We start from the raw sequence: 19,922 nt of genomic DNA, 5'->3' as shown, positions 1-19,922 counted from the left end.
ATATGGTGAAGAATTCCTTTTATTATTCATTCCTGCCACCATAACGCTCTTCCCACGTATGTGGACTAAGGAACTAGGAACTAGATCTTCAAAGTAGTAAGTAGAAAATTAACCTTTGTTCTCTTGGGCATTTGGTCACAGTAGCCACCAGTACACTAGTAAAACCAATTAATGCAGTGGTTAGTCCTAGTGTATAAATAAATATTTCATTTACTTACGATAATCATGTCACGGTAAACTAAGACCTTCTTGCAAGCAGATATTGACTGCCAGGTGTGTGAGAATTTTCTTAGTCTACAAACTTAAAACTATTCTGCTTACTTATTTGGTATAATTTCAGTTTCTCTCTTTTATATTAAAACCTTAAAGTAAAATTAGGCTAGAAATAAACAGGATTTTACGTTTTTATAGGTTTCTTAGCAAGATAATGAAGTTTTGGTGTTTGTGTGTGTGTGATACAGGATCTCACTGTGTAGCCGGGGCTAGTCTGGCCTAGAACCTGTATCTCCCTTCTTACTGCTGAGATTCAAGGCATGTACCAGCACACCAAGCCCAGTTTACTTTTTCATAAATCCATCTCCTCTTCCAACATAAAGAGAAATAGAAATGCCTCCAATATCTTTTTTTCCCTGAGACAGGGTTTCTCTGTGTAGTGTTGGCTGTCCTGGAACTCACTCTGAAGACCAGACTGGCCTCGAACTCAGAGATCCAACCTGCCTCTGCCTCCCAAGTGTTGGGATTAAACGTGTGCGCCATCACTGTCTGGCCTCCAATAACACTTTGCCTCACTGAAAAATCCTCTCTGAGGAATTTCAGTTTCATCTTGAAATTTCTGACAAAATATATTCATTGAAAAAGCTCATGGGCTTTGAACTTAATAAGCCTTACATGAAATATTTATTATCAGACCAATGGTCTGTTTCAAACACCGAAAGAAATATGAAGAAGAAATTGTTTTTCTTTCTTTTTTTTTTTTAAAGACAGTAGATCAACATTTCAAACATCAGGCAGGAAACCAAAGGCTTGTCCTTCTGCCAGGTTAAAAACAAAATCCAGCTTGGCTATAGCCTGTTGTTTCAAATATTCCTTAGTTTTTCCTTTCACCTTAATGAATAAGAACAAATAGCATCAACTTAAAAAGGTTGCTTAATGCGACTGTTGAACGTTTGTTTAATACAACTGCCACACATAGAAGAGGTCTGCACAATAAATACCTGGACCTTTTACCAACTTCATTCCTGAAGGCAAGCACCCTGCCCCTGATAGCCAAGGTATAAGTCATACCATTAAAGCCCATGTAACAAAGTACTCAGCCCTCGCTTTCGACTGAGCTTCCTCTATGGAAGATTCTGGCAGCGTGTGTTACAATTGGATCTAGATGTGTCTGAATGACCAAGCACTCCACTACTACCTTGAAGAAACTGGGGCTCACCCATAGTTCCCTCCCTCTCACATCCTCTTGTCTAGTTTCTTCTCCTGGGTGGCCCTTGGAACCTGTACCCAGTATTCCTCTCTAGATTACTTGGCAAGGTCTATGCTCAGCTCACCATTTATACTTGGTGACAGTGTGAGGAAACCCTGGTCGGTATAATCAGTACAGGCACAGCAGCAGTAGGTGGTTGCCGTGGCATGCATCCACTGGCTTGTTGATCGTAACTGTCTCATTGCAGCGGCCATCTGAAACCTCACCCCCAAGGCAGCCCAATCCAAGGAGTCGAGGCTGTTTACTGCATCCATTTAGCATCTCCCCTGACTACTCTGTCCTTTGGGTTCTCTTCGCAATTCCTGCCTCCTTGGTAAAATGAAAGATTTGGTCTGTGGCAGTAGAACTAACTCGACTCATAGGCACACTCACTTCAGTTAGCAGTTAGAATGCTCAGAGCTACAGCTGGGCTGAATGCTTTGCCGCATCCTCCCCACAGTCCTAGCTAGAATTTTCCTCGCATTACAGATGGACTGTCTAAGCTCAGGAACTCACCAGACATGTGTGGTAAATGGGAGAGCACGTACAGGAGTCGGGGTAGTATGTGTGCCTCCAGAGCTCCCCGAGAGAGTGACAGTGCAGCTGGCTTGTGGGTCTGTCACACATTCCGCTTCCAATTGTGTCCCTCCTCTCGACAACACCTTCGAGTTCCCATCTGCCATCCTGAATATTTATCTACACCAGCATTTCTTCTGGACTCCTTTTACATATGCCATGTTTTTCTATGCAGCAAAACAGGAAGGTACCTAAAGAAATATTTACTTCATATTGCAGTTCTATGGAGAAATTATTAGTTTATATCCAAATCATTGCTTACAAGTGGTGTGGTAGCCTAAACTACCTTTGTGTGCCTGTGAGTGCGGCTCTAGAGCCTGAACGCATGCTATAAGCATATCTGTACCACGGAGCCACAAACCCATCCTCAAAATGAGACATAGACGTCTTCAGGTTGCAGTCCACTAATTGTCTCTTAGCTGCTGATGAGCACATACATTTTGCCTTGACTCCTAAAGCTGTTTCATCTGTGGCATCATAACTATACTTAAAGTCCTATGTGGATTTGCTAAGATGCTGGATCTGCACCTCCATAAGAAGAAATTAAAAAAATGTAAGCAGGCTGGGGTTTGTGGTTCAGTTGGTAGAGTGTTAGCCTATCATGCAAGCCCTGGAATTAATCCTCAAAACCTGGATGTAAAGATTGCCCTGAGCATACACAAGGTAGAGTCAGAAGGAGCAAGGTTCAAGCTTTGTCTTTGGCTACATAACAAGGGCAGTGTGAAATATATGTCATCTCTATTAAAAAAAAAAGAATAGGATAAAATAAAGATTGAGGGTGTGTCTTCCTCCCTCCTGGACTCTCAGCCTCGTGTGCTAAAGGTCATGACAGAAAGAAGAGCCTTAGGGCCTCATGTTTGGCTGCCCTTCCCAGGAGGAGAGCAGAAGACAAAACAAGTGCAGTGAGAAGCACAGCATGTGCAGCTGAAAGACTTGTCAGCCCCTAATTTGAAACAGTTCCAGGAGACGAGAAAGACAGAAGCCTCAGACCCTCGCCAGTTCTCCCACCGACCAGCTGCTTTCGGCTTTAGCAAAGGGAACTTGGTTGGCCTTTATTTTCCCTTCCTGTAAATAATAAAATGGCAACACCAAACTATTGGTGTCTTATTTATATTCCCATCTGTTTGCAAAGCAGGGGGAGTATTTTGAGGAAGCTTTCAAAAATCATAGGATAAGAAGTTCTAGAATCTTACAAATAAGAAAACAGATGTAACCAACTACAAAGTTGGTCAGAGTTATCTGAAAACCAAGCTCCCCTCCCCCCCAAAAGATAAGATGATGGGTAAGGTTGTTTTTGCAAAAAGGAGAGTGAAAAGGGAGAAAAAGAAAAGGGGAGAGAGAGAAAAGTGGCAAAGAAGCAGAAGAATGCCAAGTCAGAGTCCACGATGCCTCCTATAGTTCCTGGAGATGTGTGCCCTGTGGCTCGTGGCTGATATATCTAGGACAGAGCATTTGGAGGACAAATGTCCCTTGGACTGTGTCTTGTGCTGAGTCTTGGCAGAGGGTGTAGCTCAAAGCATGACTCTTAAGTACTCAGATGTGCTGATCCAGGCCTGCCTAGGTATGCTGCTCTCTGACAGTCTTTCTTGGCCGAGGGATGAGGCCTGGAGAATCTAAGGAATGGATGCCTGGTGTGAACCTTAGAGTGTCTTCCTAGAATTCCATATGCCTTAGCCAGAGTCTATACAAGTGTGATATGCTGCAGACAGTTTAATATTGATATCTCTGTCGAGGTCTTTTGACATAGAAATAATTTAAAAGGTATATTATTAAATTTACTTTAATCCAAAAAAAACTGTTAATCTCAAAATACTTTACATTGGTATGGATTTTGGTTTATTGATACAAAGTTAAGGTCAATTTTGTTATTTTATATATATATATATATATATATATATTTCTACTGTTTTTCAAGGTATTATGCTTAAGTAGCTTTTTAAAAATATAATGTATAGTTAAGAAATACAAATGAATAGCCATCTATAATAGTCAAACTTATAGTCATATTAGTTAGGTTTTCTAGATTGCAGAAATATATTTCAATTAGATAAGTAATCTTCAAACACTTCAAAGATCTATAGAATATAGTATTTAAAATGTTTTAAGAACTTAGACTTTTTTGGGCAGAATATAGCTAGGTGGGGAATTCAAACAACTACAGGGAGAAAGAAAGTGCTGTCAGAGAAACAAGATGTGAGGTGACAAGCCACAAGCCTCGTGGTAAAATATAAACTAATAGAAATGGGTCAATTTAAACGTTAGAGTTAGCCAGAAATAAGTCTGAGCCATTGGCCAAATAATTACAATGAATATTAAGCCTCTGGGTGATTATCTGGGAACTGGCAGGCAGGAGAGCAACCTCCAGTTGCAGTCTTTTACCTGCTAAAGCAGCCCAGATTTGTAGGTCACACTTCCTACCAGCTTTCCAGTTTCCTGGCCACTGTTCTCTTGAAGTCAATGAACTGAATTTGTATGGTAACTCATAGTAAGGTGAGGAGGGAGGAGACTTCATTTCCTACCATATAAGATGTTATATTGTTGGATTTTTTTTCTGCAAGCTTATATTACTTTCGATGACAAAGCCAAGGACGGGGATGAGGAAAGGAAAGAGAATGAGATGCAGGATCATTGCATAGAAATGCGTCTGAAAAGGTCTGTGTAACACATGAAGCGCAGACCTGTCTTGACACTTTGATGCTGTACCACAGATAATTGAATGACTAAAGAAATGGATACAGCAAGGAGGATCAGCTGGCAACTGTCTGGTGGTAGATGCCACCTAGCCACCTCACCTAAGAAATAACCTACTGCAGTTCCTTTAAACCTCTGCTGTGGAGAGGGCAGCATCCCTGCACCCTTTCCAAGATGATCAGCCCCAAGTATACCTCTGGGTCCCCTGTCAACTGAAATTCCATTTCAGAGGTAGGCTGCCAGAGATGGCGCTTCTGCTCCAGCCTGACCAGAACCAAGCTCTTCCTGTCTTCATCAGTCAGAAAGCAGTTGCTTTTTGAGGGTATGCCTGGAATAGCATCCATTTGGGTATTCAGTCATTCATCCAAAAATGTCGATTGAATGTCATGCATTGTTTTAGGCTCAGGGGATCCTGTAGTAAAAGCTAAACTAAATGATGTTCCTTGTGAAACTCACATTTTAATTAGATGGAGACACGGTAAGTTGCAAAAATACACGGAGAGCTGAGTATTGGGTAAGACCAGGAAGACACCACCTGGTCAGATAAAGAAGAGTCCTATTTTCACCTGCCCTCTGTTGTGTGCTGTCGGCAGTGACGCAGCCAGTCTCATCCACCACTTTCCCAACATCACCTCAGTCTGGTCATGAGGATGTCTTGCCATCAGGACAGGGTGAGGGACCAGCTTACAGAATGGAAGGCCTGGAGGCTTTGAAATTACGTGAGAACAGGAAACTGAGGGGACAATGACAGGGCTTTAGATGGGAAGAGACCGAAGAAACCTAAGAACAAAATCAAACTGCCAGTGACTGCCACATCTGAGAGCTCGCGGGACGTGTGGGCTCCTCTGCCCACCACTCACTCGCCAAGAAGTCACAATTCTTGTTTGAACCAGACCGTCAGCCACTCCTGTGCACACCTACATCCAGGACCCTACACACAAAGCTCCAGCAGACTAACCCAGAAGGCCTTTATCAGGACAGTGCTTTCTCCCTTCTCCTCGCCTGTTGAGTTAGATCGCCAACTGCAGACTCTACAGTGTAGAGTGTGAACTTGAGTAATTTTTAGTCTTTTGCCAATGGTTTTCACGTGCGCTACATTTTGAGCATCCCTGTCCTCCAGATGGCACTGCCATTTGTAAAAGTAGCCACAGCCACTCCACTCAGACGTCAGAACACGGACTAGAGAGTCAAGTCAATTGCCAGCTCGGTTCTGGTTCTGAGCGCCAGTCTGTGACCCCAAACTAATACTGTAATGCAGGCATGGAATGTAAGTAAATATTTCTGGCTCACATTTCAGGAGTTTTCTAGAACATTTAAATGGATTTGAAAAATGCTTTTTTAAAGGATTGTTTGTTCAAATATCCTTCTCTTTCCAATCCTTGCTTGGCACCAAGTTTAATCAGATTTATACTGGTAAGTGTTCGCTGTGAGGCTGTATGTTTCTTTCCTTCCAGGGCATGTAAACTAGAACATCTGGGTTTTATCATTAAAATACTAAAACAGGTCCAATGACTTTAGGAAATTTAGGCCAGATTTTATATGCCACAGGTGTTGGGTGTATTTACTAGAAGGCTGGATCTACTTATTTGGAGTTTAAAGGTTAAAAAAACTATACATACCCATTTTGTTTCTGCAAAGTTTTTAACTAAACATTTACATTTTTACTACACCGCCAAGCACTTAGAAAAATAGGAGGAAAGAGAAAGACGTTTCTTAGTTAGCTTTTGATGAAAATCTAATTTTCAGCTATCCTTCATTTTATATACTTAACTCTCATCAACCTATATCAAAAGTTGCTTTGGTTTTCCTCTTGGAACCTATAAATTTGCTTCTGGTATCTCTTGGACCTAAAAGCATTATTCTTTATTAGTTTGGTTTTTTTCCCTGTTTCATGAAAAATGTATGTAAAATCTGAAGCCCAGGCTCAGTATAATGTAGGCATATTCCATATCTGAGTATGGAAATGATGCCATCTAGCAGAGAGCTCAGGAGGGTACTACATAGCCAGCAAGGTACATGTAATAAATAAGTTGTTTGAAATTTGTTGTTACAAATGTAAAGAAACACCACCACCTGACACGTAGTGGCCTCATCAATCCCAATGGCACAGTTGGAAATCCTTGGCTATGCAGCCATTGCTATTAGTGAAATTGGCTGAACTTCCTGCTGTGCCTCTGTGGCTAGAAAATGCTTCTCTGTTGTTTCCTTTAAACCTGGTGTTCTGCTCATAACCCATCTTTAAGCTGCAGGCAAGGAGGGGAGACTACGCAATTGTATTGTGTGCTCAGTAAACACTAGAGCTGAGCCAGCACCCTAGGTTCCCTACGGCACCTAGTGCTGAGCACCTGCCCAGACAGCAAGCCAAAACCACAACCTTTTCTGTTTGCCTTTGGCTTGAGTAGTTTTTCAAATCAATTGATGCCATCTTCTACTATTTCAGTGTTGGCGTTTGTTTTGATTCTCTCTGTTTCTGTCACCTACATTCTAAACACTTACCAAGAAAATGTTTCTTCAGAAGGATTGCCTGAACCAGGCGTAAAACACATCTTTACCTCTGAGGCTGATATTCCCCCATCTTTACAAGGAAACAAGGCTGGTGTTTGACTCCCACACACTTTCTTGTCAGGATATGTATAACTCTTAACTGTCAGGCAGAGTAGACAGTCCCTGCCCTGCCCTGCCCTGCCCTGCCCTGCCCTGCCCTGCCCTGCCCTGTCTCGGGGGGGGGGGGGGGGGGAGGGAGGAGGGGTCTGTCACTTTCACAGGAACTGTCAGCAAGTCCCTAATCTGCCTTGATTGACTGCCCTGAACAAAACAAGCAGGCTTCCACTTAGCCCTTTGAGTCCTGCCTGCTGATGGCTCCAGTCTCCAGAGCAAATGCCTTTCCTCTGCAGGTCTGATGCTCACGTCAGCCTGCCTAGGGCCAAGGTTTTGAGCATCTGCAGCTCTTAACCTTGAGTGTGCCCACTGCACACTAATGCACTGTGGGTGGTGATAGCTGTGCCCTACCATTTTGAAGTAGATCTAACCGAAAGGTTCTCCGAGGCCTCCTCCTGCTGCCTTCCCCCACTTAGGAGAGCATGGGAGTTTTCTTCCTTTGGTCTCTCCCTTTCTCCCATGGGTAATTAGACAATTGGCGACTGCACCATTAATTCTGTCCTGTTTTCCCTGGAGCTTCCCTTCTAGAATTCTGCCCTGCTCTCCATCCTCCCCCATCCTCTTCCTCCCACAGCCAGTCTTGAGGGCATAGCTGGTCTTCCTTCCTGGCTGGAGCTAGAGACAGAAGTTGAAGCCACAGCATACCTGGGGTATTGCAGATAGATCTGCTTCCACCACTACCTCTCAGGTCCTCCAGAGCTGTGTGCTGGCAGGTCCTGAGCGGGGCACTCTTGTTTGTACTGCCCTTTAGTCCTAGGCTTCTCCTTGGCATTGCCACTAACTCAAGTTGGTTATCTACGCCATTCCCAACTCCACCCCTTTCTCACCATCAGATCTTCCCGACATGCACCATTTCTCCCAGCAGATTATGTCTATGTCTGAACACCCACAGAAGGAGGGCAAGTGTATCAGGACTTCTTCAGAGACAGCTGACATCTAGCAGGTGATGCCAGTAGGGTGTCCAGAGTTCAGGAGGCCTGGAGTCTTGGCCCAGAACTGACATTTGCTGAGTGACCTTTGTAAGACACTTAACCTTTTCCCCCCTCTGTTTGTCTATCAACTAAAGAAAATGAGCTAAATAATATATAAAGCCTTTTTAAATGGAAGCATTCCGAAGTCCTTGCTGATTAGTTGCTATATCGTAGTGTAAGAGCCTGGAAATAATTGCTTTGTTCTCTGGGTACTTGCCTCATGGTTGCCTTGACCATGAAATAGTAGCAACTTGTGTGCCTCAAACACCTCTTTGCATTACAAGGAAAACTTTCCTTGGTGTCTTGGACTTAGAAATTTTCCAGTGGCACACTGATTCTGAATTTGTGGCACCAATCTATAGGAGGAGGCCGCTTGTTTGTTTCCAACTGCTCAGCCTTGAAATAATCACACAGAAACTATATTATTGAAATCACTGCTTGGCCCATTAGCTCTAGCTTCTTATTGGCTAACTCTTACATCTTAATTTAACCCGTCTCCATTAATCTGTGCATCTCCACGAGGTCGTGGCCTACCAGCAAAGTTTCTGGCGTCTGTCTCCAGTGGGGCTACATGGCTTCGCTCTGACTCTGCTTTCTTTCTCCCAGCAGTTTAGTTTTCCCCGCCTAGCTCTGTTTCCCTATAGCTCTGCTATAGGCTCAAAGCAGTTCCTTTATTAAGCAATGATATTCACAGCATACAGAGGGGAATCCCACATCACCAATCACAGCTGGTGCTGCCCTTCCAATCTCCTATATCCTGGCAGGAGCCACACCAGGTGTAAGGGGCTAAGAGAAATCCCAGGCTTATGTTCCAAGCATTTCTGGCTGCTGGAAGAAAAAACAAAATCTCATAGCCACAGGAACAGGGGACACAGGACTAATCTTCCTTGGAGATTCATCTCCCTCATTAGCATCTTAAACACTCCAAGAAACCCTGCCAGGAAGAAAAGCTTTTTTAATCCCAGAGTTTCCTGAACTTATACGCCCCAGACGCTACTTTGCAAAATGTGTAACATCTGGTAGAATACGTGCCCTGGAGCGTAGTTTGCAAAACATTACGTCAGCACACTGCTGACCTATTTCTGTCTGGGGTCTTCAGAACAGGATGGAGTAGCACCTGCTGCTGGGCTCTTTACTGAGCACCCAGTACCTGGAGCACATGGCAGACTTCTAAGTCGTCAGGTCGAGTGTCTGTCCATCAAGATTTCAAAATCTAATGCTACAGAGGGACCAGCACCTGTAAACAGGCAGCAAACAGGAGATATGAGCACCACATACAGGGTAGGAGTGTGAAAGCATTGGTCAGTTGTTTGGTAGTCTGAATTGATTTCACTCAGCCCAATTGGCAGGCTTTTTTATGAAGGTTTTTCCTGTTCTCCTTCTGCCTCTCTTTTCTTCCTCTTTCCAGGACTCTTTAAGAGAAACGCAGAATCGTTCCTCTGAAGGCTCCTATCCTTGGGAAGTCTCTCTTTGTTAAGCAAAGGAGCAAAGCTGCAGTGTTTCCATACAGTGTGGAGAGGAAGTTGCTCATTGTTTTCAATTCTCAATACTGGTTGGCATTTATTGAGATGTACTTGGCACTGTGCACTGGAACCTTTTTCATACATTAGCCCTTTTATTAGTCACCATACCCATTAAAATCGAGGACATTTGATTATGCCTAGTTTATAGGTGAAGAAATTAAATCTCGGGGTAATTAGAAAGCTTTCTCCAAGTCACAAAAATAATAAGAGACAGCACCAAGAAATGAACATTCCTGCTTTTGACTCAAAATCCTGTGTTCTTTGCCATCCGATTCACTCTTCTAGCTCTCTGCCCATAGAAAGAGAAGCCAAGAAGCTGAGATGTGCTTCATCGCATTTGATCCCCCAGTGAGTCCTATGCCCAGATCACCCTACATACATGTACTGCACAGATTGACTGGTCTTGGTGGTCTATGGCAGGTTCCCATGTCTAGAAGGGCTGGGAGAACATCTGGGGAACATCTGCCAACACATGCAAACTGTTTGTTCCTTCCCCTCCCCCTTTTCTTACTGATTGGTCGGGGATTAGCCCCCACCATACTGCTCAACATCTGTGTAGCAGGGTGAAAGTTTGCATTTTATACCAAGTGACATAGAGACTTTCTGGACTCCCTTTCGCTTATGTGTGGCAGGTGTTTCCCTGCATGGGGGCTTTCAAGGTTCACGGCATACCTCCAAAGCTCCTGGTCCTTCTCAGTAATCCTGGCAGGCAAGCTTCACTCATTCCCATATCCCAGAAATTCTGGCCTCTGGCCAATGGTTTCTCCAATCAAGAAACTCAGCTAGGGAACCTCTGAATGGGTCCAAGACATTCCAGGAAAAAAAAAAAAGTCTTCAATTACCTTTATTCTTCAGTACTAAATTGTCTCAGGAAAACAGAATCCTCTATCATGAACCAAATTATCCACCAGCCTTTTATGTCCTGACTTCCTGTATGTATTTCCCCAATACCAGCCTTTTGGGTAAAGAGCAAGCTGACAGATGATTGTGATGGGACTGGGGTCATCAGTCATCAGGTCTGGGGTCAAGGACCTTGCCTTACTTTGAATGCCACAACTACCAGTACACTGGCCTGCCTTGGTCCATGCATTGTCTTCTGAGAAGGGCAACACCAACAGGGAGTCAGCTGTTGTATTTTACGCATAACACAAAATGAGATGCTTGTGAACTCGTGCCAGACCTGTGCTGGGAGACATGAGCAAAGTAATCCTGCTTCAAGGGGCTCCTTCTCCCAGGAGGGATAATGGTCACTGTGCAGGGTAGTAAATGCAGCAGTAAGCTATTTTAGCACAGAGCGACTCTACGCTCTCTGAGAGTTTAGGGTAGGCTTCCTAAAGTAGATGCTACAGGAAACCTACTGGCTGGAAGGATGGAGGTGAAGGAGTCAGGGACAGGAGACAAGATGGGTCTGAGGAGGCTTCGAGCCCTCCTGAAACATATGTCCAGTTCACTCTTATATATTCTCAACAAGAGATGCGTATTTGAGTCTGACTGTAGAGATAGATGGTAGGCAAAATCAAGCAGCATGAAGAGTGGTACCCAAGAAGAGGGCGAAGCAAAGACATTCAAGATGAATACCGATCAAACGTTAGAGTTCCAGAACCTACTCATGCCAGCTGAGTCCAGGGTGGGGAGCTCTTGGGGCTCTGCCTCTTGCCAGCTCTGGGAAGGAACCTCTCTGTGCTTCAGTTTTTCATAAGCCAAGAGAGAGATGGCAGACCCAGCACGAGCTCTTTGAGTCGTCTCTCGGGATGAGTTGTAGGCTGGACTCTCTCGCATGCTTTCTCTCACACCTTCTTACCTCTTCAAGACTCTGGAGCTCAGGGAGTCCCTGCCCTGTTCTTGGGGCCAGAGATAGAAGGGTAGGGTCATTACCAAGACCAAGTGTCACAATCTCAGTACATTCAGCACACAAGTTTTCTGTCTCTAAAGGAGATCCGACCAGCTACCTTTCTCAGACCTTGTAGCCTCCCCAAAGTCTTGCTAAGAGGCATTTTTTTTTATTAAGATGAGCTCAGAATGGCTTCCAAAGTTTCAAAGCTATAATTAATTCACTGTAAATTCCTATAAGAGAAGATGGGAGGTGTCAGAACCTGGTAGTTTAAAAGCACAGCTTTCATTTGGATCATTCCTAGTTTATAGGTGGATAGTCTTGGGACATGCTTGTGTAGCCACTCTGAACCTTGGGTCCTTTGTCTTAAAGTGGGAACAATACTCGTATGAGCTTGCAGGGCTGAGGAAGTAGAAGTCTTGTGCTTCTCATAAATATATGTCAACACATCTAAGCTATTATCCTTGTCATTGTGATCTTTAAAACCAAGCAAAGCGACACTGGGGATGTAGCTCTGTGCTAGAGCATAAACTTAATAGTCACATGGCTTTGTCTTTCTTTGATCTCTAGTACCAAGGAAGATCCTGTGGAAAGAAAAAGTTTCATAAATAACCCTCACATGGGGTCAGGCTAATTTTGACCTCACAGCTCCCTTGCTTCAGGGCTTTTCATGGAAGTGCTGGTTATGGATTTTAATTCCATCGCAGTTAAATGGGATGAAATCCTCAAGGTCCTATTCTAAGGGTATCCATACATACTTTGACAAAGTAGCGTGTGTATGAGATGAGGCTTACTTTTGAGCCCCACTTCATTGTTAGCTTCAGAGTGAATGACTCATTCAGTTCCACTGGGCATGGCAAGAGAGGAGACTACTGCTACCTTACCGCTGCTGGGGAGTCTCCCAAGCCTGCTTAGCTAAAAACGGTGCTTGCGGGTCTCCGTCAGAATATGTTCTGTAACTGATTTAAGTCACTAAGTAACTGTGGATGCAGACCCAATCTCTGAGTAATTAAGGAATTTGTAACTGAAGGATTCACAAATAAACAACACCACCTACTCCAACAAGGCCTTTGAAATAATGCTGCTCCCTGTGAGCCTTTGGGGGCGATTTTCATCCAGACCACCACAGGAGGGCAACTGGGCAATGGGGACCGTGTACTCATCCAATGAACTGACTATTAATTGATTTGTGGTTTGTGTGATTTTTCTCCCTCAAGGCTCCAAGGGCTAGTTTTATTTTCTCTGGTCCAGCATGATGCACAGTACACAGCAAGTATTTATTAGAGGGAGAATCACCTTAAACCAAAAAATATTTACCAGGAGTTTATCTGCAGTCACATTTTGGCGGCGACACAATTGAAAACCGCTCAACAGCCCCCCTCCCACAAAACACACACACACACATATATATGGAGTTGTTGAAGAGATTCAGGAATGGCTGGGTCTAGGAATCTGAATGAATAAGATTGGGTAACGTAAAACTTTAAAATGACTTCTCTGTTCCTAACAAGGAATAAAGAAAAAGTTACCCGTGAGTTTTCCCTAGGTGCTCCTGAATTCTTCTGCTCTGGCCCTGTAGTTAAGAAGGGAGACTTAGCAGTTATCTCTTCTGGTCTCCAAGGTCCGTATCTGGAATTCAGCCACTCCGTCTCTCACATAACAAGATTAATGGCAGCCATAGCAGCAGCTGCTGCCATGGTCACCCAGAAAACACCCACCCAGCTCTTGTCTACACACACAGGGCCTGCTGAGATCTCGAGTCTCCCGTTTCACCCTCACGATAACTTTATGATTTTTGTTCCCATTTCACTGAGCAGGAAGTTGAGACTTCGAGAAATTAAGCTGCTTGCCTCTGAGACTTGACCAAAGAAGCTGCGGAACTGGAGGTCGAACACAGTTCTGTTCACCTCAGACACCTGTGATATCCACCCCTGCTTCTTGATGCCTCTCTCTCTGACTGCTTCTTCTTCCCAGTTCAGGTAGACCCAGGTAGTTAGAGCTGCTGGTCTGCAGGATGGGACTCTCTCACGGTCACTGTGCCAGAGTTGCGCTCTGCACTCAAGGCAGAGTGCCGACAAGGGACTCTGAGTCCCTGTACCCCTTCCCAGACTCTGGTGCAGTGAGGAGTCACTGTTGAGCTTATTTGAAAATGCAGCTTCCTGGGCTTGGCCCATCCCTGCTGTTTGAGAGTCTGATTTCTAAGTCTGGATGAGACCTTGGGATCGACATTTGCAGACACCACCGTCACCAGTGATCCCCATCTGGGTGTCCCATATTTGAGGAGCTCAGGGTAGACATGGGTGTGTGCAGTGGGTGTCCCATATTTGAGGAGCTCAGGGTAGACATGGGTGTGTGCAGACACATATATAGGGGGCACAGGGTCAGACACAGGTGCGTGCAGACACATATGTAGGGGGCACAGGGTAGACACAGGTGCGTGAAGACACATATGTAGGAGGCACAGGGTAGACACAGGTGTGTGCAGACACATATGTAGGGGGCACAGGGTTAGACACAGGTTGTGCAGACACATATATAGGAGGCACAGGGTAGACACAGGTTGTGCAGACACAAATGTAGGGGACACAGGGCAGACACGAGTGTGTGCAAACACATATGTAGGGGGCACAGGGTAAACACAGGTGTGTGTAGACACATATGTAGGGGGCACAGGGTAGACATGGGTGTGTGCAGACACATATGTAGGGGGCACAGGGTAGACACAGGTGTGTGCAGACACATATGTAGGAGGCACAGGGTAGACACAGGTGTGTGCAGATACATACGTAGAAGGGGTACATGTGTGGACTGCCTCAGTCTGTGGAGGGTGGTGATGTGCATACTTTACCTAACTACTGAAGCAGTGTTCGACTTTCACTGACTTCTGCTCAATTTACCATTTTAGCCCAACTTTTGCCATCAGAGTGACCAGATACCCATTGCAACACATCTTCTTCCTGGCTATGTTTACGCTGGCATATTCAAAAACTTTTTGGCAAAAATTCATCTGTATCCTTTTTCTGGACCTGGGAAAAGCAATAGGAAGCGCTTAGGCTTTTCCCAAATATAATTCCTGAGCTTTGAGAATCCTCCCTACGCATGGCCTCCTGGGACTCTGGATGGCCTGCCTATTGGCCAAAGGCACCAAGCATCCCCGTCCTGGAAATGTGGGAAAGATAGTCTCTGTCCTTGAGAACTCAGGGTCTGTTGAGACAGACAGAGCAGACTCATGTGAAAGTCAGGCACACAAATATAACAAAAATAAACTAGATGTACATGCGCACGGCAGTGAGAAGCCCAGTTCAGCCCAACTGTGGCCTCAAGGTCCTGCATTAAGTCAAAGAGAACGAGATGAAAGGTGCCAGGTGAACCAACAAGATCGCCTTTCCAAAGGAGGCATGCATTATTCATTTATTTATCCACTTGTTCCCTGATTTTCATTAGGCTTACAGAGGGTAGATCTCAGCTAGTGACTGAAATGTTTGCTTACTGTAAGTTCAGCAGGCTCAGTATCTGCCTTCATGGGGACACAATACCGCGTGTGCCCTGTGGTCAGAGTGGGGTGGGCACCAGAACATGTACACGTGGTCCAAAAGGGAAACCAGTGATGCCTTAAAAGCAGTGATGTTTTTGTCAGGGTCCTCAAAGTGGGCTTGCCCCTGTCTTCTGGGGCCGAGAGCACAAGAACAAGAGTTCTAGATTATTGGCCTCTCCGATCCTCTCTTCTTGTCTTGTGTAAATGGACATTTCAGGTTTCCAGGTCAAGTTGTCCAGATACCACTGCCACCCAATGGCCTCTTATGTCTACAGTCAGGAAGACTAAGACACATAAAAGGTATTTTGTGGCCATGGAAATAGGTTTGGTACCATCTGGTCATTGAACTGGGAGGGCTGGGTTTACAGAGAAGCTAGGCCTACAAGTACTGAAAGGGCCATGATAAGGATGACGATGATGGCCAAAATGATGTTACATGCTGACATACAACTATAATTATACCACTGGGAAGGCTGAGGCATAAGGATTGTGAGATCAAGGACACTTTAGACAAGTTACTGAGATTCTATCTCAAAGTAAAGAATGATCAGGGATGTAAGCCAGTGGTTGAGTGCTTTTCTTGCTTATGAGAGGCTCTGAAGTCCATCTCCAGGATAGGAGGGAAAGAAGGTTGGAAGGGACAGAGAGGGACAGAGCAGGGAGGAAGGGAGGGAAGGGGGAGGGAAGGAGGGAGAAAAGGAAAGAAGGAAGGAAGGAAGGAAGGAAGGAAGGAAGGAAGGAAGGAAGGAAGGAAGGAAGGAAGGATATATCTGGAAAGGAGCAATTGTAGAGAAACTGTAGGCTGTAGGCATGGCTCAGGGGTTAGGATCTTCAGAGTAAACCCAAGCCTTCTGGGACAAGCTTTTAAACTGAGGAACTGGAGAGATGACTTAGCAGCAGGGAGTGCTTTTTGCATAAGCCCTGAGAGATCTATCCAATGTACATACTCACAGAGAAACTCACACAGACAGGCCCATATAAATAACTCTATCAATAAATCATGTTTATGTATATATGAACTGGCCCAGAATCTGATTCTCTGCTCATTCATGCTGTACCATTGACATTAGGTAAAACAGTCTCCTACAGGTAACTCCCCTGTGCTCTGGGCTCTGGGTGTTCCCTATAGAAGAGTAATAGTACTGTGCACGATTTCATGTTTTCCTTTGTGATTGAGGTCCTGAAACTCTCTCTGAGTTGGCAGCATTCTTCCCCTCTGCTTGCTAAGTATAACTGCCATTTATGTTGTGGGCAACATTCAATACCACTAAAAGTTTTGTCTCTCTTTGTTTTTTTCATTTATCTTGTTTCATTATTAACACTCTCACCACTTAGCACCAATAAAATCATAAATACACTATGCTATCACAAGATTGTAGTTTGTAACTTGATGTGGTGTGTGTGTGTGTGTGTGTGTGTGTGAGAGAGAGAGAGAGAGAGAGAGAGAGAGAGAAAGAGAACAAAGAGAGAGAGAGAGAGAGAGAGAGAGAGAGAGAGAGAGAGAGAGATGGAGAGATTATGATAACAGTGCTTATATAATCTCAACAACCAGGGACCCTAGGGACTCACACTCAGGGTTGGAACAGTTGGTTTAAATTATGTTTCCATGTGAAATACAGTATTGCTATTTTTTTCCCTAGCATGTGGGAAAGTGTATGGGAAATGATTTGACTGATAGGAAATAAATCTGTGTGCGTGATCAGGATTGAGACACAAACAAGTAGTGGTCTGTGCTGCTCTGGGAGGGGCCCCTCCTGGGTGAGGGTTAACCCTTTCTACTTACTACATGACAGGAATATTACAGTGACTTTCAGTATGAAAGGCCCTAAAGCCGCAGGACTCCGGCAGCCCCTGGCCTCAGGCAGGAGCTGGCTGATTCGACTCTGCGGAGACATTTTAAGTGTTCAGGACCCCATTTCTACATGTAAAGAATGGTTTGATTTGGTTCCCCATTCTAGGTTAAGATCCACCAAACGCAAGCCAAGCTAAAGGAAGAATTGGCTGTAGCACCAGACCACGGCCAGTCTCTGTTGGGCAAATTTTTTCTTGGTCCAGCAGGGCCAAGGTTTGAGGAAATGACTATTAAATAGTAGGGAAGCAAGGCTGGGAGACCAAGCAGGGGACTGCTTGCAGCTGCAGGAGAGCACAGCTCTGAGAACCCCCAGAGAATTTCCTAGGAGGGCGGCATGGGAAAGACTGATTCCAGGTCTGTTCTATCTTTGCACGCAGCTGGCATCCTCCCGAGCAAGGAGATACCAGAGTGTACCCAGAGCCTCCTGGGTATTGGAACTACAGGTTTTACTTCAGCCTGTTTCAGAAAGGAATCAGCAGCTTCTTCCTCCAGTGCACCCACCACCAGAGTGCAGTCCTGCCTCATCACTGCCCTGCCCCCATTGCCTCTGTTTCCCTACTTGTTTCTGTGGCCAGGTTAAAAAAGAGGTGTGGAGCATCCATCCTCTACACTGGGGTTTGGCTTGGGGTTTTGATGGTGATGGTTTTTCTTTAATGGTCTTGGAGGCACAGTTCTTGGTGTGTTTTCCTTTAATTCTGTCTCTGTCTTCAAAGGCAACGCTCCAAACTGAGTGCTCAGGAGAGTCCACCCAGAAAGAAGTAAATAAAGAAATTGTCACCTTTCACCAGCTAAATAAGAGCACTAAACTGAGAGTCAGTAGTCTTTAAGAAGTCGTTTCTCCTGAGACATGTATTCTTTTGGTTTGTTTAGTTTTGTTTTGTTCTTGGTTGTGTTTCATTTCTTTTGTTTTGGTTGTGATGCTGGGGATCAAACCCAGGGCCTGGCATAGCAGAGATTCTAGATCTGAAAAACTGCCATTAGACATCCCTCTCTGGTTGCTGCCGACACTAATTCTTATTGTTTCCATCTGTGGGCAGTGTGTTCTCTACCTTGAACTCCTATTTCCTCAGATGTCTGGGTCACCATGAACTCTGTTCAGGCCTCTTTTCACACAGGCTGAAGAAAGAGTTGTTCCGTAGGTTTCAGCTCTGTTGCTGACCCACATGCAACTAATATGGTCAACAACAAACAACTGGTCACCCTCCCTTGAGTTGGCAAGGGTGGAGAAGGCAAGTCAACTTAGTGGATAGCAGTGGCCAAGCACCAGCATGAACAATAGGAAAATAATCTTAGAGCAGGAGGAGGTCACCTAGACACTGATGCCATAAAGCAGGTGTAGATGGGAATCACCAAGTTTTATACGCTGGACTATGTGGTAGAAAAAGCAAGTCACAGTAGAAAAATGTAATCTGGAAGCCAGCAAACATGATATTTCCTGTGTGCTCACTTGGTGGTGAGGGCTTTATGGGGCAGGCCACCAAATTTTAACCCCTAGTCCAAGGAAAGCCTTTGCTCCCTATGGCCTGAGGTTCTTCAGCTCCTCCCTAACTCTGGACTATTGTGAGAGATACGTGAGGTGGGTTTTGTTATTTAAAGAAGACAATAAATTAGTATGTTTAAGAGATTGTTCCAAAATATTTTTGTATTTTTTCCTTGGTACCACCCATTTTAATTCTGTTAAGATTTTTATTTATTTATGCATATACTTATGTGTGTATGCATGTGTGTGTATGTGTGCACACCTGCACAGGAGTTCATGCCATGGCATCCATGTGGAGACAGACGACAACATTGGAGAACTTTTACTCTCTTTTTCCACCATGTGGGCACCAGAGATGAAAATCAGGCTGTCAGACTTTCATGGCAGGTGCTTCAACTTGCTTAGCTGTCTTACCAGCCCTGATATCACACATTTCATTGCTTGATAAGGGTTCTCAACTTATGGGCTAAATACAATGTCTGAATTCAATCTTCAGGTCCATCAGTCACATTCCATTCAGAGTATCCATGAGCCCGATATTTTAGAGTTTCAAGGAATCGTGTAGATCAAGAGGGTTTTTATTTCAAGATGGATATGAAGATGTAAACAGACTGACTTCCCGAGGGCATATCAAAGCAGCAATGGAGTCGGTTTTCACATTAGAGCTCTCTGCTTGCTTCTTTTCCAGGTCCCAAAGTGATTTTCTTTTTAATCCAAAAATAAATAAATAAATAAACAGTGTTTATTGAGTTTCCCAGACATGTCTTCAGTGAATGCTTGCCCCCTCCATCTTCCAGGTGAGTTCCTGGGTGACCTGGCTGATCCTCACAGCAGGCTCCATGGAGGAGAAGCGGGAAGTCTTCTCACATCTGGTGCATGTGGCCAAATGCTGCTGGAACATGGGCAACTACAACGCTGTCATGGAGTTCCTGGCTGGCCTCAGGTAAGAAAGTATGGCAATCTGGACAGGTTTCTCTGTCTACTTAGATATCTCTGAATTAATTCTCTGGGCAGCCAGCCACATTTACCAAGGTACCTAATTGGTAGTTATCACGAAGGGGAAATGCACTACATTCTTCCAACTGCAAAGCCCTGGTCCCTCGAAGAGGGAGGAATGGAGAGGAGTGGGAAGGTAGGGAGGGGGAAGAACAGGGCAGAGGGAACAGGTATTGAAGGAACTAAAAGTACTACTTGGCTGGCTGCAATTGTCTCTACCCTCACAGGCATAGATGTGGACTATTCTCACATTCCTTCCCAGTTCCTTCCCAGTGACTCCCTGTCTGCCCTCCTGCTTCTTGTGCCAGGGCCTCTCACTGCATGATGGCCTAGTGTACCAACTTTCT

At 44.7% G+C, this 19,922-nt stretch overlaps 1 protein-coding gene across 7 annotated transcripts in view; it reads left to right on the top strand.

Moving 5' to 3' along the window:
* Plce1 (phospholipase C epsilon 1) overlaps window positions 1-19,922 on the top strand; it is a 277,183-nt gene that overhangs the window by 174,777 nt on the left and 82,484 nt on the right. For all 7 annotated transcript variants that reach the window (XM_087907931.1, XM_087907928.1, XM_087907930.1 and 4 more), the window contains one exon: window positions 19,377-19,522. In XM_087907931.1, coding sequence (XP_087764057.1) covers window positions 19,377-19,522 — 146 coding nt within the window. The remainder of the gene's footprint in view (window positions 1-19,376; window positions 19,523-19,922) is intronic.

This window comes from Myodes glareolus, chromosome 7 (assembly GCF_982192425.1).
Source record: "Myodes glareolus chromosome 7, mMyoGla1.1, whole genome shotgun sequence".
Taxonomy (NCBI): Eukaryota; Metazoa; Chordata; class Mammalia; order Rodentia; family Cricetidae; genus Myodes; species Myodes glareolus.
The sequence above is the reverse complement of the archived record's forward strand: the minus strand, read 5'-3'. Positions and strand labels throughout refer to the sequence as shown.